General features: G+C 38.2%; 1 protein-coding gene across 3 annotated transcripts; it reads right to left on the bottom strand.

Annotated features, from left to right (window-relative positions):
• Nucleotides 1-113: 113 nt before the first annotated feature.
• On the bottom strand, nt 114-26625 carry abcd3a (ATP-binding cassette, sub-family D (ALD), member 3a). 3 transcript variants are annotated; one of them, XM_053342510.1, is made up of 23 exons: nt 26475-26625; nt 23575-23611; nt 23365-23463; nt 21836-21924; nt 20374-20443; nt 17853-17950; nt 17372-17495; nt 16634-16690; nt 12409-12551; nt 12252-12321; nt 10920-10989; nt 10359-10456; nt 9614-9705; nt 8274-8365; nt 8117-8189; nt 7964-8027; nt 7704-7781; nt 7276-7341; nt 5265-5354; nt 4901-5020; nt 3949-4053; nt 3785-3841; nt 114-2327 (listed from the first exon to the last, which is right to left on the bottom strand). In XM_053342510.1, the coding sequence occupies exons 1-23, from the start codon at nt 26582-26584 to the stop codon at nt 2250-2252; spliced, it is 1980 nt and encodes a 659-aa protein (XP_053198485.1). In that variant the 5' UTR covers nt 26585-26625; the 3' UTR covers nt 114-2249. The 3 variants fall into 3 exon arrangements, with proteins under 3 accessions (XP_053198485.1, XP_053198484.1, XP_053198486.1); XM_053342509.1 differs by lacking the exon at nt 20374-20443 and adding an exon at nt 18887-18956; XM_053342511.1 differs by lacking the exon at nt 20374-20443 and adding an exon at nt 18887-18956 and having other exon boundaries at nt 7704-7728; nt 7974-8027.
• Between the last annotated feature and the right edge of the window lie 381 nt (nt 26626-27006).

Genomic DNA, 27006 nt, shown 5'->3' with positions numbered 1-27006 from the left:
TTAATCAAACCAAGTAATTCATTGTAACTTACTGTGCACATTAGTTCTCTCTCTCTCACACACACACACACACACATACACTAACAAAGACAAAAAAGACCTCTTTCTGAAAATTAATTACTCCTACAGTTTATTTTTGAATGCAGAGTGAGATCATAACAGCATTATTATCATTATAAAACCATTAGTTGAGCTGAGGCTCCTTTACATCTTCAAAAAGAAAAGTGACAGTATATTAATATTACAGAACACAGACATGTTTAGTGATAACAGATCAGAATGTTCATGTACCTGTGATCCATTAAAATGAGCACTTCAGATGCAGTCCTCAGCTTCATACAGATCAACAGAATTATCCAAAATTTAGGAAGATGTCTTTATATCACAAAAATAATTTTTTACAGAATTGAATTAACGGAAAAGGTTCATAACAAGTTTATAATAAGAATAAAATGTTAAATAATTATTATTTTCTTTTCAATCAGTATGAATCCCATGTTCCAGGTAACATGAAGGAGAAGGGAATGTCAGATTTGATAGTGTTGTGTTTCTTTGCTGATAGCTAACAGAGCTGATTCCACTGCTACACCTTACAACTTTCATTTAAAAAAAACTTTAAAAAATGGATGTTTGAAGAACAAATCAATTGCTGGAAGTAAACCAAACTCAGGAGGGAACCCTCTTTATTAGAGCTTCCCTGCTAGCTGTGTTTATTCAGGCACATCACTCAAGTGTTTGATCATTAGCCAATCCCTGACCTTGTAGCTGTGGCACTGTGACATTAGAGGAGGGGGGCTAGCTCAATAGCTAACTATATGAAATGTTACCAGAGTTCATTTTAGAGAGAGCTGACTGCAGATCATGTTGTAGCCCTGCTGTGGAACAGAGTTATATGAACTGGATATGATAGCTGCTCTCCTTTTGGACACTGTGGCTTTCTGGTATGGCACTGCCATGATTGTTAGCAGTTGGTCAACTGTGGCAAGTCACAGGTTAGAGTCCATTAAAGCTGAACTCTGTTGGTGAATCACTATGATTCCATTGAAACATTGGTTGGTTGTTTTAATTCTGGGAGCACCACACCTGATGCACAATCATACTATACATCAGGGTCCTGGATGGCCTTCACACACACACATTCATTGCATTATAGGAAGATCACTGGAGGGCAGTGATGTCACTGGTGGCTGAGCTCTTCTACCTCAGTACTGTTGTTAAGTAGCTTAAACACCAGAGGCAGCACTGAGTCATTTCTTAGTGAGAAAGAAATCCTGCACCATGTTTGAATTACAACAGCTGTACTGAAATCTCCACATGTGCATCAGGCTGAGTCATGCTTTCAGCTGTCATGTCTCAAATATTCCTGTTTTGTCCAGCTATACAGAAGAGGGATGCTTATAGATTAAGGCCTCCTGAAGATACAGAAACAGCAGCTGTGGTTAACTCCTATTTCTTAGAGCCTGTTATCCTGTGAGCTCATCTTTATTATTACTTCTTCACAAGAGAAAAAACCAAACCACAAAAAGAACAAAATATAATCATATTTAGTCTTTTAGTTCATTTAAAGACACTTTTCCCAAGATATTAGTTCCAAGGATTTCTGGAGATCTCAACATTGTTGTCCATGTCTCTTTATGTTATGTTTTACTTCATGGATTATCTAATGGCTTTTATCATTATTTGGCCTTGAGAAGAAAAAAGGCAGGAGTTAACAGATAACTTGATACCTTGATAAGAGAGTGGGGAGTTAATGAGAACCTATAGAGCAGAGACAGCCAGTAGCACCACTGTGAGTTCATCTAAGAAGCATCATGTTGTATGTACATGAGTGTTTGTCTGTGCAGTACAGTTTAGAGTGGGACAATATAGTCTGTAGCCTACAGTATCTCTACAGGCTAACCTCTATTACTGTTGTGACATACAGTATGACAACATGCGCAGAGATGATTAAAACAGTATCCTACACCTCCACCTTCTCTCACACACATCTTGCATGTGTAAAACACAACCTAGAACTTGGCAATATAAATTACAAGTTGTTTTTTTCTTTTACAATCACACTCAAAAATGAATGATTAGACAGAACTACAGTAATGCTTTATCAACAGAAAACATGAAGGAAACTAAGCTGAGAGTTACAAATGATTAAAAATATACCTAGTTTTAGATATAACGTCTGTCTTGAGTGCAAAAAATTAAGGGACTGGTTTTATTAGAGCAGTGCGTTTGCGGCTACAGTCAGGAGTCAGTTATGAGCCAAACTCCACCGTTTCCTCTGTGATGGGCTTGAACTCGTAGTTTCCTCTCCCGTCCATGTGGAGGTAATACTTCATGACACAAGAAATATAAATATGTCAGTTAGAAAGAAAGGAGCAGCAGCCTGGAGTAGGCTATGAGCAATGACATGTTGGATTCAATCAATATTAGACTGATATTTTATAGGTATTGTCTTAGATTTTGATATGGACTAAGTGTCTTTTCCTGCTTTTAAAGGCTGCATTACAGTAAAAAATGTCATTTTCTGAACTTAACAGACTGTTCTATCATCTGCCTTTATCTACTTAGTCATTATATCCACATTACTGAGAATTATTTATCAGAAATCTCATTGTATAAATATTTTGTGAAGCACCGATAGTCGTCCCTACAATACTGTTTAATACCTTTATCACTCAGCCCTAATTCTAACAGAGTGCTGTCTGACAATCTGACACACTATAAGACAAATCTAAACTGATACTTAATATAAGCTGTTTAACTGGAAATCAATAGTGAAAATTAGCTGAAAACTGATCATTGGGTTATGTTTCATATGTGTCTTTAACATATGAAGGTTGTGTTTATAATGGGAAAAGTTCACATTTAAATTAAACTGAGCTGATGTCAAAATTACAGAACAGAAAGCAATTTACAAAAATTCAGCAAATTCTTGAATTATTTGCATGAATTTTTGAGATGGTGTCTAACTTAATCTCCTCAGTCTGTCATCTTATCTTTTGTATTAGCATCATGGACAGTGTTGCTTCCTTGGCTGCTGCTAGCTCCTGAGATTACTGTACAGACAATAATCACTCGGAGTTGAGCTCTTAACTTATGCTGCCATAGGCTTAGATTGCCGGGGGACCCCCACCCCCATGATGCACCGGGCCTCTCTCTCCTCCTCCTCCCTCTCTCTCTCTCTCTACCTATCTATATCCATTAACACTCATGTTCTATTAATGCATTCAATAACCTAAACTTCTTCCCCGGAAGTTGTCTTTCTGGTTTCTGGTTTCTGGCTCTGCTTTCTCGTCCTACAGGTATTCTGGGCCTGTAGACGACCGGATGACGGATTCCAGTCCCGGACCATCTGGCTCCATTGTTGATTTTCATTGTGCCTCTCTCCTCTATCCTTCCTTTCTCTCCTCTCAACCCCAACCGGTCGAGGCAGATGTCCGCCCACTTCTGAGTCTGGTTCTGCCTGAGGTTTCTTCCTGTTAAAAGGGAGTTTTTTCTCGCCACTGTTGCTCATGTGGGAATGTTGGGTCTCTTTAAAGTTAAAACCTGAAGAGTTTGGTTTAGAACCTGCTCTATGTGTAAAGTGCCTTGAGATAACTTTGTTGTGATTTGGCGCTATACAAATAAAGATTGATTGATTGATTGATTGAGTACTTTTGATATTTAAGAACAAGTCTGAACCTGATGATTATAAACCAAGATTACAGATCATAAGTGCCTTTGTATATGATAAATGATCTAAATGATCTGATTTCCTGAGAAGTCATGGATGACATTCAGTCCTTACCTCATGGTGCTTCCACAGAGACTTTCTGTGGGACACGGTGAACAAGGCGATACCCACCTGTGGATCAAACACAACACACTTAATACTGGACTGTAGTGCAGAGGTGCAGATGTTTGTCAGAGATGTACAGTATTAGCTCTGTATGATGTGTGATTGGCTCATACCGTCCTGCAGTGGCTGTAGATATAATCCTCCACATCCACACTCACTGCACTGGTGCACTCATCCAGAATGGCAAACTGGGGCTTATGGTAGAACAGTCTGGCCATCTATACACACAAACACACACACCTCCATCATTTGCTCACAACACAATCATAACACTGTTTAAATGTATTGCTCTTTGTTTTGGATTAGATATACACTGTCTGTCTGTGTGGAGTTTGCATTTTCTCACTGCCACTGTCACTGACTGAAAGGTAAACAACAATGACACTATTCTTGTTACAAAACAATGAAAGTATAAAGTACTGTGCTTCATGCAGCAAATACTGACTCACTGATGACATTATATTTTTTTTAGATGTGTGCATTTTATGAAGCAGAATGTTGATCTGAAACTGATGTGCTTCCTGAACAGGGAGTTGAACATTCCTTTAGAAGGCCAGTACTCATATTAAACGATATTTTGACATATGTTTGGATCCTGCAGTGGCATCATGCTGTGCCCTCATTAATCTGAGCCTGACTAACTTACTGTGAGCTGCTCATGTTCAAGTAGAGTGGCTGCCTCCACTGCTCTGATAGATACTTTCATCTGATCACTAGTTTAGACACAGCTGATAGCTTTACCCTGTGTGCTGGGACAGCCCCCCCTTCATTTCCTGTCATCTCTCCACTGTTGCTATAATTCACGTTTAGTCTTTTTGCAATTGCTGGAATAAAAATAAAAAACAACCTTTGTTCATAGTTTACAACCAGGAAATGTGTTTAAAGTTCAGCCTGTAATGTTCAAGATAACAACAGTGTTGTTTACTTGGTGAATTTGGAAGGATTCTAAGTTTCCAGGAATCATTTAGAAGTGCTTAATGCAATTCAATTAACTCTGGACTTTGTGAAAGTAAATTGAATCAAATTGGGAGATTGGTGGGATGTCACACTGCAACATGTCCTTACAGCCATCCTCTGCTTCTCTCCTCCACTGAGCACGTCCATCCAGTCCTGGACTGAGTCCCAGCTGCCCTCTCTGTCCAGGATGTGACCCAGCTGAACATTATCCAGGTACTCCTTCAACACCTAGGCACACACACACACACACACACACACAAGATCAGGCATGGAATCAGAGACACAGTCAGTGGAAGTGAAAGAGGTTTGATGTGAGTGAGTGAGTGTGAGAGTGAGAGTGAGAGTGAGTGAGAGAGAGAGAGAGAGAGAGAGAGAGAGAGAGAGAGAGAGAGAGAGAGAGAGAGAGAGAGAGAGAGAGAGAGAAAGAGAGAGAGAGAAAGAGAGAGAGAGAGAATGAGAATGTGTGTCCTACCTGATCAGAGATACCTTTCCTCCTCTGTTCTTCAAGAGTATCAGGGTAAATAACTTGGTCCCTCAGAGAACCCAGAGTCATGTAGGGTCTCTGGACAAACACACATACAACATAGTCAAGTCAAACTCAAACTCTCACAATATGAGGCCTTTCATTATTTTCATTTGGACTTTGTAGCTGTAATGTCTGTTCTTTTTTTACACCCCAAAATCGCTTGTGGTTTGATTCATGTTGTGACATACAGTTATGTTCATAATAATAGCAGTGTGTTTTAAAAGGTGAGTAAACCTCAAAATTCTTCAAATAAATTGTATTTTAATGAACACAAATGCATTGGGGACACTGCACATTCTATTTCAAAGCCAGAAAATTGAAAAAAAGTAATTGAATTTGATAATATTTTACAGAAAGTCAAGAAATATAAAACAAAAAAATAGCAGTGTTGACATCTTTCTTTACAAAACTCAAAAATGTATAAACTAAGAAGGCTTGAAGATTCAACTTTCCTGAGAATCATAAACTAATATTTAGTTGCATAACCACGTTTTCTGATAACTGCTTCACATCTGTGGCACATGGAGTCGACCAACTTCTGGCACCGGTCAACAGGTATTGCAGCCCAGGACAATTGTACTACGTTCCACAATTCCTCTGCATTTCTTGGTTTTGCCTCATGAACAGCATTTTTTATGTCAGCCCACAAGTTTTCAATGGGATTAAGGTCCGGGGATTGTGCTGGCCACTCCATTACTTGAATTCTGTTTGTCTGGAACCATGATTTTGCTCGCTTGCTGGTGTGTTTGGGGTCATTGTCTTGTTGAAACACCCATTTCAAGGGCATTTCCTCTTCAGCATACGGCAACATGACTTCATCCAATATTCTGATGTACTCAAACTGATCCATGATCCCTGGTATGCGATAAATAGGACTAACACCATAGTACGAGAAACATCCCCATATCATGATGCTTGCACCATCATGCTTCACTGTCTTCACTGTGTACTGTGGCTTGAATTCAGTGTTTGCAGGACGTCTGACAAACTGTCTGTGGCCCTTAGACCCCAAAAGAACAATCTTACTCTCATCAGTCCACTTTTTAGGACAGTCAATGTGTTCTTTGGCAAATTGTAACCGCTTCAGCACGTCTTTATTTTAACAATGAGACTTTGCGGGGGGCTTCTTGCTGGTAGCTTGGCTTCACATAGACGTCGTCTGATTGTTATAGTACTCACAGGCAATCTTAGATATTCTTTGATCCTCCTGGAGCTGATCATTGGCTGAGCCTTTGCCATTTTGGTTATTCTCCGATCCATTCGAATAGTCGTTTTTCTTTTTCTTCCTAGCCTTTCTGGTTTTGGCTGCCATTTTAAAGCGTTTGATATCATTTTAGCTAAACAGCCTATCATTTTCTGCACTTCTTTATAGGTTTTCCCTTTTATTTCCCCTCTTTTATTAATTTCTTAATCAAAGAACACTCTTCTTCTGAACAGTGTCTTGAATGACCCATTTTACTCCGTTTTTCAAGGACAAATGCACATCCAGCATATGCAGCATCAGTTGCCTTGATCCTTAAATAAGGGCCATCTGTTTAACACCTTTTTTTTTTCACATAATCAATGACCTCACTAATTGAACTCAGCACTGCTATTTTTTTGAACACGCCCCTTTCAGTAAATGATTCAGTTTCACAGAATCAGCAGCATGCACATCATGCCTGTTGGGTCTGTTGGTTTTCTATACCTTTACTAAACCTTCTAGAAACTTACTTGCGGTGTAGAAGTTGAAATTCTAACAAAAACAGTGATTTATCTTGCTAGTGATGTGGGACTGCTATTATTTTGAACACAACTGTACAAGTTGTATGTTTCAACATATCAATATAAACATACTCAGTGAGTGTATATTGTATTGTTTCTGGAATGACCATCTCAGTATTGTTATGAAAGTGAAATATGGATATGGATGAAAGGAGAACATGAGCTACAGGAGACAGCAGTGAGAGGAGTTTACCTGTGGAACATAGAAGAGCTTTCCTCTCTCTGGTTTTGTCAGCTGTCCTCCAAACAGCGGCCACAGCTTTAAAAAATAGCACAATTTCTTTATATACACAACACAAAACCATCATCAACATACGTACCTTACTTCACAGAGCAAACTGATTCACAGCCACAGGTTGAGAATTGACTTGTGATCAAAATGTTAATAGTTGATTTCAGAAAAAAGCAAGACTGAGTGTGCCTGGGTGCACACATCACTAAATCTCTGCTCTGTTATACTGAGCTCTATTCTTCACCTCACAGTTGGTTCAAATTGTTTACCTCTGCAGTGTGTGTTGTGTGAAGTTCACTGCTCCACTCTGCTAATGTTAGTCTCTCATGCTAAGTATTCACTATACTTGTGAACTGATTGAGCCTGTGTATGGGAAACAGTGAACTTACCTCTCCTAGCACTCTGAACAGTGAGCTCTTGCCACATCCATTTGGTCCACACACTAGAACGTTGGTGCCAGAGCTCACCTTCATTGGACAAGGACACAATGACATGTTAGCATACACTACTACAGAGATACACTGGTCTCACTCAATGTAACTAAAATAAATAAATAAAATGCACATGTCTAATATGGTAAAAACAGATTAAACAAACTGATCATGTATTTGTTCATTAAAATGATTAATTCAGACAATTAAAGCTTTACTTCAAATGAGAGGTCTCTGATCAGGATGTCTCCATTGGGCGTTGCTAGTGGGGTATGATCAAATCTGAAAATAAAATTAATAAACACTGAGCACATACAAATAACAGGAAAAAAAGACACAATGTATATTCCATTCCAGAATAAGAGACCTACTTGATGACGTTATCTTTGTTGATAATTCGACCACTTCCTGGCACCAGTGTGAGTTTCTCTGCAGTGTCAGATTCTAAAGGTGAATGAAATGACATCAAAATCAATGAATGGAAGTCAATTCTCAGCTCTGAGGTGACATTTATTTTTCAATGTGTACCTCTTTCCTGGTGAGAGACCATGGTGCGCTCATATTTGCCTGCGTTCAGCTCCTTCAGGACTTTCATCAGTTCAGTGATACGAGCTGTGAATCTGTGGGAGACATGTTGGTTTCATTCAGTGCTGACAGACAGTTGTTAGGAAAAACATTACATTAATGAAATGTAAATGTCATTGACATTATTCATTATATAATTGTGCCAGATTGAATTAGCCAATTATTTGTTATGACCTTTCAATGTTTTGTGTTCTTGCACAGATTTAATGATATTTTCACTTTATTTAAAGCAAACAATGACAATTGATGGTGATGTATAACCAGCTTGTACTGTATTATATCTGCCTATACCTCAGAAATGTCATCATTTCACTGTAAGCGTTCATCCACACTACAATGCATTATAACAGTGATTATAATGTATTACACCTATGACATTTATAACACACCATGATCTGTGCAAAATAAAGTATTATGATACTCAACTGTATAAGTCATTATAAAATGCTTGATAATGTGTTATGATTATCATTATTAACTATTACAAATATGTATGAGTGCATATAACATGGTATATTAAGTATATATTAACAACGCATTATATACTTTGGGGTCAAAGAAAGTGTTAACATACTTAAAAATATTATATTCCATTTCTGACAAGTCTGTTCACAACATGTCACTAGATTCTGCACACTGCACCTTTAAAAAGGAAAGAGTGCATAGAAGACAAATGTATATACTGTATACTGTAGGCTTTCATATATGCAGAGTGAGAGTGATCCAGGTTTCATACAGCAGTAGAACAATTCAAGATCAGTCTAGGAGTGTTTATCTCTTCCTGTTAGACAATTCATTATTTGGATACACAGTCTGTGATTACAAGAAAAACAATCCAGACGTCTGCAGTCATGTGATACACAGCAGGTCAGAGCTGATCTAACTTGACATGTGATTGAGAAAGTAGCGAGCCAAGAGGACTGGGATTGGATTTTTGTTGTTGTGTGAAAATCACAGCTGAAAAGCAGTGCAGCCACCTTGTGGCAGGAAATGGGATTGAAGGCTCCCTCCAAGCCCTATGTGATTTTTAATCAGCTGTTAGCACTACATACTGCAGGAAAGTTTGGGACCCAACTGTATTGTGTATCCTTGAAGCATTTTTTAAGGGAATGACCTGAAAAGGATTCCAAAAGCCTCTTAAGAGAAGTAAAATCTATACGTTTTATTCCACTGAACTGGTTTTAACAGATCACAGCACATTACAGCTGTGGTTTAACACATATATGGAGCTAAGACAATATGATCTGTATGATTTATATGAACTTTTTTTCTATAACACTCACCCTGAGAGTCTGGTCATCTCTCTGCCAGCCAGTACAATCCTGCCCAGGGCCTGAGACATGCGCAGGAGCATTCTGCCACTCTGGTAGTAGTCCTGCAGACAACAGGTCCATCACATCAGTAAAACCTCACACACTCAAAACATTACTGCTAAACTTTATATAGATTTTCAATCCTGCCCTACTGCTGTGTACTAATGCAGCTGTATGAACTGACCGTTTGAAAAGTCAGCACTAAATAAACATGTACAGTCTCCCAGCTCTCAAGCTTCCATTTCTATGTATTTTAATCGAGTGTGAAAATGACCTTTTAGATACCTAAAAGTCAAAATGTCCCAACATCAGTAAAAGCCCAACCGATTTATCGGCTGATATGAGCCTTTAAAAGATATATTGGTGTACATGTTTTCCAATATGAAAACTTTTTACAGAAATTATAATGCAGAGATTGATGATTGAGGTGATTTAGACATGGTGTCATTGCGTAGTTTGTCCAGCAGAGCGTGCTTTGACTACATTGTTCACAATACTGTCCTTTAGCATGAGGGGCGGAGTTAGCAAGGTATTTTCAATCCACTTCAAACATTCATTATATCAGCCACCATGTCAGTTATCGGTCAGTTATTCTTTCTAAAAATCAGTGTGTGTATTGGTGTCAAAAAACCTGTATCGGTCGAACGCTTGAGAGTGATCATTTTGACACAGCAGGTTATTTTATATCATGTGACGTGTGTGTGCTTCCTCTGACCTCCAGCAGCTCAGAGTGGGTGCTGTGCAGGTGTCGGGGGTGGGACAGGTTTAAGAAGGGTCGGCTAACCACCAGGTAGCCCACCACTGTAGCCAGGTCTGCAGAGGAACAGTACATGGACACATGAGAGGATGAACACACATAACAATACACATCCACTGTTTATAACTGGAGATTTTATAAGATTAGAAGAAAACATTGTTTTTTTTATAGTTTTGTACTGGCTTCTATATTCTTTTTTTTTTTTTAAAAAACAACAAAAAAACATTCTGTAATTTAAGGAAAACTCCCAATTCATTGTTGAATATTTAACTCCAAGGAAAATCTGAGGTAGTGTAGAAAAAGTGCTCTTACACTACTATTTTTGTGTATTGTCTTTTTTCATTTGTTAAAATGTTGTGTTTTTTGACCCATAAGTAACTTTGTTCATATAAACTATTGTGAAAGTGGAGTGATTTGTTTTTTTGTTTTTATTTTCTGTATACATTCAGTACAGGACAAATGAATATCTGCCATATAACCTAAAAAAATTCAAAGCAAAACTTATATATACACACTTACACTTGGCAATGATGCTGTCCACAAATCCCATGGAGAACCGAAAGAAGATGAAGTTATGCAAATGGTCCACCTGGAAGAACAATAATATGTTCACATGTGTAGGATGAATTTAAGCCAACCTGCCACATTAGTATTTATAAAGTAAATAAAGTAGTATGTAGCTGATGTATCTTTCCTCATGTAGACAGTGTATACAGAGCTACTCTCTAACTGTTTTCAAAGTCCATAAAGATTCAAATGTAGCTGCTGAGTGGAACACACAGGCACAGACTTCTGCCTGCTTACCAGTCTTGGTTTCTGATAAACTTTGCAGTAAGATGGGATGTCAGTACTGTGCTATCAGAGACACACCAGTGTACTCCAAGACACTGTCTCATTACTATCTAGTGTGATAACTCCTGAGTCCTGATTCCAAACATCAACAGTGATGTTGTTGTGGTCACAGGTGACACATGACCTGCTCCTTCTAATGAAAATTAGACATATAGGGCCCTATTTTGCGGTCAGCACACAGCGGATGGCGCATGGTGCATGTGTCTATTAGTTTCCCCCCGCGCAGTTGTCATTTTCTCACCTTGCGCCCACGTTGTCTACTGTAAATAGCAAATGCACTTGCACTAGTCTGTGCGCCTATGGGCGTGTTGGTCTCTAAATGAGGTGTGGTCAGGAGCATTGGTGGCAAGTTGCCATTTTGAGGCAGAGGAAAGCGATTGTGCTACTGACCAAAAAAAACAGGTCTGAAGTCACTGGTGCATATGTTACTGTTATTTAAGGGAGCATCATCAAGAGTCCTATATGCTCCTATATAGGCGGGTATATAGGAGCAGACACTGTGCTTGTTACCACACGGACACGCAGCAGCATACTAACATGCAAAACATAACTAATAAAAGGACCACAATGTGAATTGATATTATGATGTACATCAACATATTAAAAAAAAGTCACAATGACGCCACTATGTATCAGAATCAGTCAATCGCAGTAATGATCAATGAAACTGTCAATGTAGTCATGTGACCAATCCTGGTAAATCCCTCATTAAACTAACAATCCACCAAGGTGACAGCACTCCTTGATATTAAAGGGAATGGGGGATGACACTCTGATTGGTTTACAGCGTGTTACGCCCAAAACATGGCTATGATTAATGAGGGGACTTAAGTCCTTTTAACCCTTTTAGACCATGCACCTGGCGCACTGACCATTCTTCCGCCGTTAAAATAGCAAAAGTGGATTTGGACACGCCCCAAAGGCACTTGCACCACGTGCTTCACGCCATGCGCTATAGATCCCTAAAAATAGGGCCCTTAGTGTCATAGTGTTACACACCAGTTTCTTGAATGTGGTGTGAATGGTCTGTTTTTCCCTCATGTTCCCATTGTAGAAAGCAATCTCCTCACTGAAGACAAAGAAAGAAGTATCAATGCAGTGTTGTAGTGAACAGTCAGATCAGAGAGAACAGTTGAGCAGTAGCTTGTGTGTTTACCTGTTGGTGATGAGGCGAGAGTTGACGTAGCGGTACTCTCCCTCATAGCGTTGTTCTGTCACTGTCATCTTGCCTATGGGCCTCCTCAGTCTAGTGAGGAACAGACCTGAGATCAGCAGGTAGGACATCATGATTGCTGGGCCCTTGGTAGAGAAAGAGAGGCAGAAAAAATAAACACTCCTGCTCATCACTATGACATAAAACAAGTATCTCTCCTGATCAGGAAGAAGCTGGTTTAAAAGTTTAAAAACAGGAAAACCTTGTTGAAAATGTAAAAAGATCTTCTCATAACACCATGCATTAATCCATGCTTCATGCAATAATTAATAATCTCCTGCTCAAGGTTGATTGTGTTCTTTTATCTTTTTTATCCTGCACTTATTTACTGGTAGTTATTGGTTTGTTCTTTTATATGCTACTGAAAGGAGAAGAACTGACATTTCGTGGTACAGTTGCTGTTTAATGACAATAAACTTATTCTAATTATACTTACAGAAGATTATCTGTTTAACTTATTGTTACAGGATCAAACAGCACTATCGAGTCCCAAAACATCCCCAAGATGACTGCTGCTGTTTCTGAGTGGCATGTTTTAAAACACTAATAAGGAGAACTTTCCCTTTATTTAGGGTTTTCTTTCCCTTTATTTGCACTCTTTTTATTTCTAGAAACGTGTTTCATAGATTTATGTGTCTTTCTTGTGTGTCTTTTTAACTTGACTTGACTCTTTGAACAAACAACTGCACAAAAGGCAAATAAAGGTCTGATCTTGAGAACTGTTTGCACCACGTAGGTGAAGCTGTTAAATACAGCAGCTGTCAGAACACAAAGTCAAGCCAAGAAACACACCTGATCCAAAACAAGCTGCACAGTGTGAAGTGTGCAAAGCTGCCATAACCCAGCTGATGAAATTTTGCATCACTGCACTGATATCTGCATTTTCATCTCACGAAAAAGCACTAACAAGCTGAGACGATGCTAGCATGAGATGCTTTATATCAAAACAATCATCTGTACACTGACATTACAATAATGAACATTACAATAAGCAAAGCAAATACAACAAAAACCCATAAACACTGATATCAGAAAGAACTGACTGAAGATGTGTCCAGAGATCACACAGAAGAGTAGAAAAGATGTTAAACACTAGTGTTGTAGTAGATCGCTCTTGGTCTTGGTCTCGAGACTACATTTTGAAGATCTTGGTCTTGAGACCACATTTTGAAGGTCTTGGTCTTGTCTCGGAATTGACTGCATTTTTACTCAGTCTTGACTCAGTCTCGGACGAGCTGGACTCCGGATATTCTTTCAAGACCAGTCGAGACTACGGCTGCAATGACACCTTTCTTTTTTTTTTTTTTAAACTGACATGGTGCTACGAGAAGCACAATTTAATGAGGAGAGGAACAGACTTGGACATGACACCGGTCTGATTCAGTGTGGCGGAGCTGAGTCCTCTGTGCAACACACACACACACATACACACATACATACACACATACATACACACATACATACACACATACACACACACACACACACACACACACACACACACACACACACACACACACACACACACACACACACACACAGAGTTGTCACAATTTAACTCACAAAGTTAACAAGATAATTCACATGAAAAAAGACGCCATATGATAAAATACACTGAAGGAGTGTGATTTGACAATAAACGATTAACATTGTGAAAAAAGTGATAATTCTACTTCATGTTTATTACTGAGGTCATAGTGGGTAATGGTGTATTAGGCTTCATTATATTGACTGGTCCTAATATTTTGTCCTCTCCATTACGTAGGCCTACATGAGAGGGGCAAAACACTAGGAACACCAGTCAGTATAATGCTGCCATCACTAAGTACAACCTCAGTAATAAACAATGACAATGTTAACAAAAACTGAAATAAATTAGAATGTATAACATAGCTGTTGTATTGGATTGAATGATATTGCACAGGTTTTCCTAATGAAGTGGCCATCATATCACACAGCCCTACAGTACATCCATTAGTACTTTACTATCATTCCTACATAAAGCTTTTCTTTTTAGCAGAGGAATAATGCAAATTTTCAGCCACATGATTGTGATAATAATAATGGTCTCCAAAACGGTCTTGGTCTTGACTCTGTCTACCCCCCCTTAAAGTCTTGGTCTTGTCTTGGTCTTGGTATGGTATGGTCTTGGTCTTGACCCGGTCTCGGTTACAACACTATTAAACACTCTGCAGACTGACATGGCTTTGTTGCTTTAAAAAAATCAATCTGATGCACAAAGTTCTGAGCTCTGTTACTTTGTATCTTTATGTGATATTTAAAAACCCAACACATGATTGGACCTTTGACTGTGCCGTTCTGGCTTGAGGATCCAATCTCTAAACCATTCAGCTTCATTCTGCTTTGTCTAACTTTTATGATTTACCTCTAAGAAGAATGAAATACAGTTGCAGGGTAATGGGAAAGATAATGATATTGTACATGTTCTGCATTTAATTGTGCTGCAGAATATTCAACAATATGATGATACACACTGTAAAGCTGAAAAAGGGATCACCATATCAGGCCAATGAAATGATAACGTCCAAAGGTTCTAGATGTCATGTGTTGGCGTTAATGCCAGAGGGCGCAATTGAGCTCATTTCAGTTTCCTTGACTGACCTTTTGTTGACCCTGACAGGGCTCATAGTTTTTGCAAAGAGCGGTGGAAGTAGAGGACGCTCCATTATACTTCAAACTCTTTCATCTACCACCACACCACAAAGACAAGCCACCTGCTACATTAGCAAAAGCCACAAAACTGTGAAAAAGTCTTGCAGCACAGCTAATGGCATCAAGTCAGCAGGTGAAAGAGATAAACAGTGTATTTATTGCCATAGACATGAAACTGTTGTCAGAAGTCAAAGATGTAGTGTAATGCAGTCAGGAAAACATTAGAATCATTTAGGCCCATCAGTCAGTCTGTGGAGGTGCAGCAACACACATACAAGGAGCCAATGAGCTCTGACCTAAAAGCAGAAGGATGAACACTGGACAGGGCTAAAAACAGTCCTCTCATCACCAGTCACACAGAGTAAATGGACAGTTTTAGAAAGAAATTACTGTTTTTCTTTTCAGATACAAACATACTGCATAAAGCTGGATGGAGCACCCTCCCTTCTTCTGCTGACTCCTACCTCTTCAGTCTCTTTCAGTCTTTGATTCATTCACAATAAGTGACTGATTTGGTTAGAAATGCCACTAAAAAAGGTATAAAAATATGTAACTGGAATTATCTAACAAATGTTAACTTTGGACTAAATTTTAAATTAGTTTATTATGGAAATTCAAACTCAGCTACAACATTTGTAATTATAAGTCACACATATTGCATTTGATTGATTTGATATAAATGTATTAAATGTAAGTATCAAGTAGTCATGGTTTGATTGTTGGGATCATGCTTTTCTTATAATAATAAAATTACAGATTGGAAAATGAAGGTTTATTTATTTTACTCTGTATTTTTAATGGATATTTATATTTAGAATATTCGGTTGAATCCAAATAGAAAACTAAAGGAGATAAAATTGCAGTTGTTGGCTGACAAGGGTTACTGTCACAGCTGCATGTTGTTGGATGTAGTCATTTAACATATCCAGTGTACTGTTCCACTGGAGGCTTCATGCTGTGAGGCAACAGTTCTAACAATAGAGCCACCATGCTGCCATACTATGACACATTGTGAACTGTCAGAAGATTCAACTGCTGCCTCAACAAGTAAACATTCTGATTTCCTCTAGGGCCAAAAACATGAATTAGGTCCTGAGAAAAGGTGTAAACAGGATTTTGTGGTGTGACCAACGCAGGTCTTAAGTCTCAAGGAAAATTGCTGTTTACACATTAAAGGTGGTAGAATTTAGGCATGCTATTGTTTCAGTTTAGTTTGAAGTTAGAGATCTTCTTGTTTAAAAAAAAAAATTAAAGTCGATTTTTTAATGTTGTATTTTGCATTGTAATTTACAGACACGGGAAAAAACAAAAAAAAAAGAAATGGTTTCAAAACTGTCTACATGCCTAAGAGGGAATAATAAAATCTCTTTGTTTTCATTCTTCATTCAGTAAATATATTGTGACTGTATTGAACCATGAGCCCTGTATTAATCAAAGTAGATCTTCAGTTGACTGTATATCATATCAGAAAACATGCAGATATGAAGCTGCTTACCTGAGCACCGATGGCACTCGTCAGCTTGAAGATGTACAGACCGATATCCAACAGAGGCTGCAGGACACACAGAGGACACAGTCACTTCAAACTCACAGTATATATTGCTTCTAACATCAAGTATGTGAAGAGCACTTCCAAGCTTAGATGTACAGGAAGGGGAAGGACATGGGCTAGCACTGTTCCTGGACTAGCTGCTCTTTCTCAAGGCAGCAGAACACATTGGCCACTTGTCATCACCATGCTGGGGCTGTAAATTGACTCTTTATAAATATGGATGTCATGACAGCTCCCCAAAAGTGAAGCCAAAATATCTCAGTCACCCTCTAGTGGTTGGCTGCAGTATAGTTCATAGGTCCTCCTGTCCTCACCAAGTTCCCAGATGGGACATGAGCCAAAACTACAAAAAAAATCCAAGTAAATGTCAAATGCATCTTTTTTAAAAGATGGTTGCTGTTATTTTAGCTAATTCTTCTCACACTAATGTTTGTCCAAGTGCTCATTTTTCTGTTCAGTTTGTGATTGAAAGCAGTGACAGCAGGAGTCATAATCATTTGGCTTTCAGATTTTGGGCTGCTGGGCAGATCTGGTACAACACACAAGCAGCAGGAAGGTGTGGGCAATGTAACCTCTATCTCTTACATGAGGGTGTTTACATATCTCATATGTATCATTTATCATTAACCTGTCTTGTACAAAGTAAAACACTCAATCTGTTACTCCAACACAGTGTAGTACCTTGCTGAGGTTGGAGTAGAGCTCCACCACACTGTTGCAGAATTTTTCCACATCCTGTGTCAGCAGCTGGTCTGCATTGGCTATCCGGTTGTCCAGGTTACCCATTTTGTAGTAGGTGAAACCTCTGAAGAGACAGAACAGAGGGAAGACCCAAACAAGCTACATTAGCAAACTGTTGGTCATATTTCAACAAGGAAGGTTAGTGCATCGTATGCTTCTGTTTGAGGACTGCTGCTTTCTATTCTGTCAATTAGCATCAACTGAAGAGCACAGTGGAAGTCAGTCTAAGGCTTCCACTAATAATTATTTTGGTTTTTGATTAATCTGTTCATATTTACTTCTTTTAATTGTTTAGTCGGAAAATAATTTAAATCTGTCTATCATTCTCACAATAATATGAAAGTAGCAAATTGTCACATGAGAAAAGCTGGGTTGAAGATCCCATATGATGTGAAAGCAGCTTTAGTACTGCTATACTTACTGCAGGTACTCGTCGTACAGGTGCTTTGTGAGCCTCTCACGGAAGCGCAGCTTCAGCTCGTTGAGGCCCAACTTCAAGAAGTTGTTCACCAAGGCTATCTGGAATGTTGCACATCACATCCTTATATCCATCTCTCACTATGAGCTCATTGTTTTAGTAATGCTGTGTAAATGATTTTAGAAGTCTTGAGAGTATTCATGCTGATTTTTTTTCCAATTACAAGCACAGGATAGGGAATAAAGAAAACATGCAAAAACAGAGTAGCAGGACTTACAAGTGCAGTGCAAATTCACAACTTAAAGAATTAGGCTGGTGATAAACTGTGTTTGTCATAATGTCGACCAAACCAGATATGACTTAATAATATCAAGTATTGTGTGTGTATTCAAAGCCTAGAATATCTTATTCCTCTGTGTAATATCACACATCAGTGAGCCACACTGCTGCCACAAATAGTCACTAGAGCATCAAATGTGGATTCATCCTCCACTGAAAATAGTCCCCAACAAATGTAATGTTTATGTGTTAAAAACTACAGTGACCAGCTGGAAATGACCCGTGTCTTCAGTAGGAACCAGTGGTGAGGCTCAGAGCAACAGACACTAAGTATTCTATTAACAGTGTTGGTATATATATGTATGTATATATGTATGTATGTATATATATATATATATAGAATATCACGAGCCTTATCCTTTAACATTGAGCCATACAACAGTTCGTATGAATAATAGCATTAGGCTGCTTATGTTAGCACAAAAGAAGAATCATGCTAAATGAAAGTGGGGTTTTATAACTGCATGAAATGATTCAATGAGTACAATCAACTATTAAAAAGGAAATTAGTAACAGTAGTAGTTACAGTAGAAGATAGAAATGTTAGTATTTTGACAGGTCTCCTCTGTTTACTTTTAAGGAAATTCCCTAAATTACTAATGTGTTAAAAAATAATATATGTAGAGCACATCTGGCAATTAAGATCACACTTGAGTGTGAGAGAAATAAAAATGTACTAAAAAATAAAAGACACTTACAAGTGGCATGAATTTGATAAAGCTGAACAAGAAGGTCTTGAAATCTTTTGTTGAGCGACCGATAATTGCACTGCAAACCACAACATGCACAAAGATGAGCAAACATTGCCAAGAGGGTCAGTGGGACAAACACTGAGGTCTGATAAACTCTATTCCCTCATCTTGTGGAGCCACTGCAGCTTCGCTAAAAATCAACATATTCTGCTTGAACTTGTAATAGAGTGTGAATGATTTGACTGGTATGAAACAAACTGTACAGTGGAGTCCTGACAGATATGTACACAGGAATACCATTCAACTTATGTGTTCCCATCTTATTATAAAGGGTTTGGACATATAATGGATGGCTTTGGAGTCACTAGTTTGCCTTCAAGGTGAGCATCATAAATCCTGTGAATCTGATGGAATGGCTGTTACTGAGCCTCTGTTCACATTTACTGTTATCCTGTTCATTTTCAGATTCCTAATCTTTTAATGTGTATTCTGCAGGAAGTGGTGAGTTACATTAACAGCAGCCTTACAGAGAGAAGAAAGTGCATTTCAACTAAGTACAGAGTATGTAATATATACTATTACAGCTGCAGAATTTCTGGGAATCATTTACACTGACTCTTGAACATAGTGTAGCTGCCTATACTACAACATGCTGTTTTTCTCTGTCACATTCTGTTCGGTTCTTCAAGTAACATATCTACTAACAACATCATGAATCCTTCACTTATTAGATACTACAGACATCAATACTTATATTCATGCTCACACATATACATGTGTTCTGTCTGTTATAATCTTATGTATAATTACATTTTAAATGTACTATAGCAGAACATTCGTACTAATTAACATGTGCTTTAGTGGTCTGATTCTGCCTTCATTCATTACTCATAATCTGCTGGAACATTTTAATCTCTGCAAAGCATTTTTGTCAACGTGTGTTGTGGTTAGAGCCACATACACAGCAGACCCTGGTTTGAATAGCAGCCGGATGTCCTTTGCTGCATGTCACATCCCCCTCTCTCCTGTTTGCTGTCTGTCTACTGTTAAATAAAGGCGTCTGTGCCCAAAAAAAATCTATGAATAAATAAAATCAATTGACTGGACTCTCAAATAAATATCCATCATCTTGTTACTGTTATACAACTGTAATGTTTAAGGTTTCAAGCTGATAAGTCACATTACTTATTCTGCTGTGTGGGCCAATGTAAGGGACATATGGTTGTATCCACTTTAGTTTGATAAAATCACAGACACATAAATTGAATGGAATTCCATGTGAAAATGTTGTCCAGTAAATATTTGTCCACAGTATTCATTTGACCAGCTGATAAAACCCACAGTGTTGTGGCTTAGAATGAAACGTGAACCTCAGAGAGTAGGAGATGAAAAAGCACAACACAACACTATTACAAAGCAGGATGTTAAGATGGCAGTGTTAGTGGCTTAAAGCTGGGTTTCACTTCTATGAGGACTGGATGATGGTCAGTTACCCCTGGTATGACTGATATGTAGGAAAAAAAGTGCTTCTTGAATAGACTGATGTCTCTGCTTATAATACCGCTGTGGAGAGTCAAAACAAAGTCATCAGTTCCTGCAAATGAATCAAACAGCAATGCATGATGGGACCTTAACCATTTTCATTACAATCTTAGATGAGAAAAAAACAGAAATGTCTGTTTCAGCTGCACAGTTTAAACATACATACTCTACAGTCATAATACAGTCTGCTTTCCCTGAGTTATTTTAATAAAGGAGGCAAGGTAATTATCTTTGATCATTATTACCGACTGTTAATAAGCAAACCTGCTCCTACTGAGTCCCAACAACAAGACTGAAAACACAACAGTCTGCCTCAAGTATCACTTAGTACCAGTCATTTAGTCCAGGCTATTTATGAATGTCTTAAGTTCATTTATTTCACTACTTTTTTGTTGTCTTTCACTGTAAACCAAACATAGACATAAATATCTTTTCATTTCAGCACCGTTCAGGATGAAAGAAGTACCATTTCAATTAAATGCAAGGGTACCTATAATTTCATCCATGCATGTATATTCACCCATGTCTCCCATGAGCCCTTATTTCACCCTTTTGTATGAAGTAAACAGCTACAGTATATTTATTGGTTTGTGATGACTGTGTATGTGTGTGTGTTTGTGTATTTATTACAGTTAATTTTAGATTTTTTATATTCAGGCATGGCACAACATTTTTTATTGTACTTCTTGTGCAATGACAATAAAGTGTGTTCTTATTCTCTAAATACACCGATCAGCCAAAACATTAAAACCACTGACAGGCAAAGTGAATAACATTATTTCATTCAAATGTCTCCTGTTAAGGTGTGGGATATATTAGGCAGCAGGTGAACAGTCTGAGACATGGGTAAACAATCAGGAAAAACAAGGAGACCCCACCTCACAACTTACAGGACTTAAAGGATCTGCCAGAGACCAGAGGACACCTTCAGAGCTCTTTTAGAGTTCATGTCTAGAGTCAATGAGTCAGAGCTGTTTTTGTGGCACAGGTGGACCTACACAGTATTAGACAGCTGGTTTTAATGATATGGCTGATTGGTTTCATCCACTCAACAGCACAGCAGTTGAGAGGTGTGAGGCCTGTTCGTCAGATAGTTCTAGCCAATAAATAAACAGTGGCTCTATCATTTCCTCTATGGTCAATATAAGGCTGACACATGATTTCACTTCATCTTTTTCTAAATGAGTTCTGTGCTTAGCCCTGAAGCCAGATAATGTCAGGATGGACAGGATGACAGAACTCTGGTCAGACAGGTAATAACAGGCATTAAGGCAGAAAAACACTGAACAAACATGTGCACACTGAGAGAAGTACATGATTCAGATGCTCTCCTCCCTCAGTCACATCAGTAATACATCATTAATACAATCATGGATTGAATGAGATATCTTCAGATAAAACTCAGACTCTGACCTTTCAATCATTGTGCCATTCTGGATCATCCATACATCACAGTAGGTCCTCGCCACCAACATGGCAGCAATGAGGATAAGATAGCCAGTCTGTGGTGAAGAGAATAGTTAGTAGAAAACATCAAACTGCAGATCATTAAGTCCACTATGGTTGTACCTTTGACTCTGTTCATATCTCCTGAGCTGATAAGGCTGAATGGAACCAGAGGAGCATGTGGCTGTGACCTTGGCTTATGGAACTGATGTATCTGTGTCAAAGGGCTCTGCTGTCTGCACTGCCACTTCATGACATTTGCTCAAATGTCTCACTCTTGGATGCCAAGTTCAATGTTTTATTAAGTTTTATAATTGGTATTCAAGAAAACCTGAGAAAACACCTGCTGTGTTTTAGGGTTGAGAAATGTTACGTTTAAAGCAGACTGTGTGACATAAGAAAACAGTGACTGAGCAAAACTAGTTAGGGTTAGGGCATCAACGGTGATGTGACTCCATGCTATGCTGAGTTTATATCATTTCATAATATGTGCTTATCACATTAGGGCTGTGTGATATAATGATATGCCTCATGTGATGAAAGAAAAACATCCACTGTTTCATATTATGCTCTATTGTTTATATCGTTGTTATGCAAATCAGACACTTTAAAAAGGTAATATTTTTCATCACTTAGAGTCTGTCTATCTTTTGCCCAGATTATATTGATAAATGACTCTTCTTGGCTTTCTACTCTAGTGTGTGTTTGTGCTGCTCAGCCTCACCCCCACTGAGAAAGAGGAGAGAAGCAGTGAGAGACAGTGAGTCTTTATATATGTTATTTATAACATTTATATATTAGTATGACTGTGCTGCACTTTGCTGTCATTTATGATCCCACTGTTCTGATTCACAGAAAGGGTGGAGCTGACTCCTCCATGTGTGCTGCACACAGTAGAGACAGGGATTACATTACTGCTTCTTAAGTGAAAAGCCAAGGAGGGAATTTTAAATGTAATCAAAGCCAAGGACCAACTATTTATTCATTGAATTAAAATGTGTGTAATGTTATCAGGATATGAAATGACTTCTATCAGGATATAAGATCTATGTCACATTGCCCTGTTTTAGATCACATATATCTGAATCAGCTCACATGTCAGCTCAACGGTAAATAGCCAAAAAATATGTTAAGTATTATTTATTATTCTAGCTGTACCTGTTTTTGCTTATACTTATTTTAAATTAAGTTTACTATTCAGATTGACTTATTAACACATTTAGTTGTCAAGTTCAAGTTTGTTTTGTTTTCAAGACACTTTTCTTTAATAACAAAATATAAACGATCTTTAGTTTAACTACCTCATTTAAAATTCTTAAAATAAAATGTACTAATTCTGGATTTTTCAATAATCCTACATTGATAAATCCAGAATTTAACAGTTGGATGTATCTGTTGAGAGTGTGTGTAGGTCAGTCTACCTGCTCTGCACTGACAGGGATCAATATAAAACACAGTGAACATAGCACCAGTCAAACAGCAGTGTGATGTCATACCTCCTTGCAGAAAAAGCGAGGGACCATGATCCGCAGAATCTGGAGGATTCGGAGGAAAAAAACTTTGTCCACTGCTGCACGGTCTTTTTTGCCATCTTTCTGTAGGAAGATTAGTAAAAAAAAAAAGATGAGTTTAATATGACTACAGCTAACTGTTCATGACATGCTATGAAAACTCTACACTCTAATATGAAAATAAGAATGACAAACCTCAGCGTTCAGTACAAGATCTGAGCCTCCTTTTCGACTGCAAACAAAGACCAATATTTTAATCAGATGGTTGATCACATCACTTTTGCATTTCTATAAAACTATATATATATATATATATATATATATATATATATATATATATATATATATATATATATATATATAACATTTTTTTTTTTTTTTTTTTTTTTTTTTTGCCCTGGTGCAAGTTAGGCTGGGTAATTATTTGGTGTCACATCGTCACTTTGTCATTTCTGTGCTCATAATGTTACATAGGCTTTGACAACAAGACCATTATAGTTGGTCAACTATCAAGAGATTTTGTTATATTCTTTGTTCTATGCAGGAAATTATGACATCAAGTTTCATTATTATTATTGTTACATAATAAAATGATGCTCATCATAAGGTATATGTATGTCAAATGTACACATCAGAAACAGCAACAACTCAGTGCTCATGTATGTGATTGGTGAGCAGATGATGTCACACAAGCAGCAAAGCAGCAAAGGGTGAAGCAGGTTCAACTGATTTTCTATCTGACCCTGCAGTGCTTTGTCAAGCCCTCTGTGTCAACACACCACCCCCACTCAAATGAATGAGAGGGCAGCATTTCTTCACACTGAGCTGAGGCCAGTTTCCTGTATGAAATCCTACCATTTTGATAATATGTGTACAGCATGTGAGTGGTGCAGCTCATGTCACCGTTTCTTCACAAGCAATGAAAAAATATATCTTGTAACGACACTAAATTCTGAATGTGTTCACACCCGACCTGTTTATATGATCAACAGCTTACACATACTCAGTGGAGCCATGTTTATACTCTTGTGTCCCACTAGACTCTATTCCACTGATCTGCAGGTGAGGGAAACGTGCAGAGAAAGTCCAGGAAGAAGAAGAAGATGGATGAAAAGTAAACATCGATTTAAATGCAGCTTTAAAAGCTTCTTAAAAAAGAACTCAACACAGGTCAAATACAAACACATTTACCTAAGGGTTCAATAAATGATCTGAATCTGAAACACCCCACATCTCCACAAAGTTCTCCATTCAAACTTTCAATCTATACATCCAAAACAAGTGTCTGTCTGCAGCCATTATTGACTTTAAACTACGTCTGATATTACAACATCTGGGATCATCCTCTTAATAACGTGGAATTATTAGTGTTGGGGGTCATCAGTTCTTATAGCACGGTTTGTTTTTTTCACAGTCTAAAAACAACCACATGGACCATCCAGTCTGCACACCACAGAGAAATGACTTCATTTCATAACTACCATTGGTCACATTACAGCAATGATTGCAGCTTCCACACTGGTGCTTACCTGCTCTGGTGCCTGACCATGTTTTCTGTTGTGAGTGAGATCACTCCTCACAGGTTTATCATTAAGGGTTGATACACATTTTGCTTTACTGTCTCTGAGACTGTGTGAAAGATATGTTCTGTATCAACCAAGGAGGATGGAGACTGTCTGACCTAAGCATTGTGCTGCAGTCAGTTGGTCTTCTAAACATAGAAGTATGTAAATCATGATTGTAATCTTTAAATATCTTTAAATCAAGAAATGGATTTGGATTCACAGTAGAAGGATAACATTCAAACAGGAATGTACAAACCTTTCCTCCCAGTGTCCCATGAACAGATGACATCATCTGTTCTGGGTCTCTCGTTCAGCTAATGTGATAAAGCCTCCAGCCTTATGAGCATTATGATCAATGTTAGTATATAGTCTATAGTCTCTAAAAGTGATTAACTAAAGCTATAGAATGATTGTTCTGCACATCAGAGTGAATGGATTAATAGTAATGTAGCAACAAAATGTAACAGAACCAAACAGAAGCAGCTCAGACAACAAAGAGGCTTCATATGGAAATATAATTAAATATACTTACAAACAGAAGGAATTAGAAATAAAGGCATCTCTCTAATATAAGCCTGCTTCAATAAAAGGGCATGTACCCTCTGCAGTAGAGATAAATAAAGGCCCTGGACACTACATAAGGAAATACAGTAACTGTATTTATAATAAGTGTGTTTCACTGCCAGGAAATGGATTTTGGGCTCAAACACACTAAAGCATACAAACATATTTAGTAATACAAAACATATAAAGCATAGCAATGATTAATAGACCTGGCTATCTAGTTGGATACATAACATCAGTTAGACTTACTGGGTTTGTGATAGTCAGTAGAACCTAACTCATCTGAAATGTGACAGAGTAACTCAACGTTCCTTCATGATTCACACTGAGCTCTAACAAACGTGTTGAACCGGTTCCGAGTTAGGAAAAGTGTCACTTTAAACTTTTTCTCTTAAATTCCTGTTTTAATGTGACATTAAACTTATACTTCTAGCTTTTACGTAGCAGGCTGTACTATTACGTCGGATTTGCAAGTGGCGTAACAGTTCAGAAAGGTGAAGTGCATTTTGAATCAGATTGTGTGTGATAAGATCACCTGTCCCTTTTACACATGGAGGTTGGCTTATCTATCGTTCCTTATACAGCAACATGACAGATTCCAATATTGATGAAAACAATCGTGTCTCAATATAAAAACGTGACAACTAGTTAAGTTAGCTAATTTATTTGTGCATGCAGCAAACAAGTCACACTATTAGCGTCGGTTTTCGGAGCACAATGACATTCGTTGTTTGGTCACTGAACTGAGATTAGAGCTGCTTGGTATCAGTGTGCAGAAAGGCCAAACAGCGCAGAGTATGCAGCCGCCTCCTCACACAGCAGGGAGGGATTGAGGAGAGCAGCACCGGGTGGCTGTCACCTGTCAGAATAAGCAGCTAACTTAGCAGGTGCTAGTTAGCATCCTGTCAGCCGTATTTGCTCCTCTTTAAAGCAAACCTAAATACTCCATACTGCTGCCTCACTTACCCGTCCTGCCTGGCCGTCCGTCTTCTTCTTTTAAGCAGGTATAAAACCAGCAAAATACCGCCGGCTATGGAGGAGTTTTTCGCAGTCACATACTTACTAAAAGCCGCCATGTTTCTGACACAACGACCAGTCTGGTTTGTTCTTCAGGTCGCCGCTGCTGTCACACTTCTACCACTGCATGCTGGGAAATCGCACCATTTCTTCTTCCTCTTTTTTTCAGAAAAAATAGACCACGTCTCCCCCTGCTGGACCACATCTGTTCTCCACTTTAAAAACGGCCAAATGACCGCTGAGTGAATAGAAGTGGAACTGGACAGTTGTTACATTTAATGAATACTGCGGCCAAAATAAAAACAATAATATAATATAATGATGAGAATTAGATTTTTAAAAAGAAGCAGTCTTGTAATGTTAATGTCTGGGAAGTAGATTATCTACACTGAGGAGTGCATAAGATACACTAACTAACTAAGTTCAGCTGTTTTTCATGGATGCTGACATAATTTATAAGATGCTTTCTTATAAAGCAACA

The sequence above is a fragment of the Scomber japonicus genome, chromosome 21 (assembly GCF_027409825.1).
Source record: "Scomber japonicus isolate fScoJap1 chromosome 21, fScoJap1.pri, whole genome shotgun sequence".
Lineage (NCBI taxonomy): Eukaryota > Metazoa > Chordata > Actinopteri > Scombriformes > Scombridae > Scomber > Scomber japonicus.
Note: the sequence above shows the minus strand (reverse complement) of the source record. Positions and strands in the feature narration are given on the sequence as shown.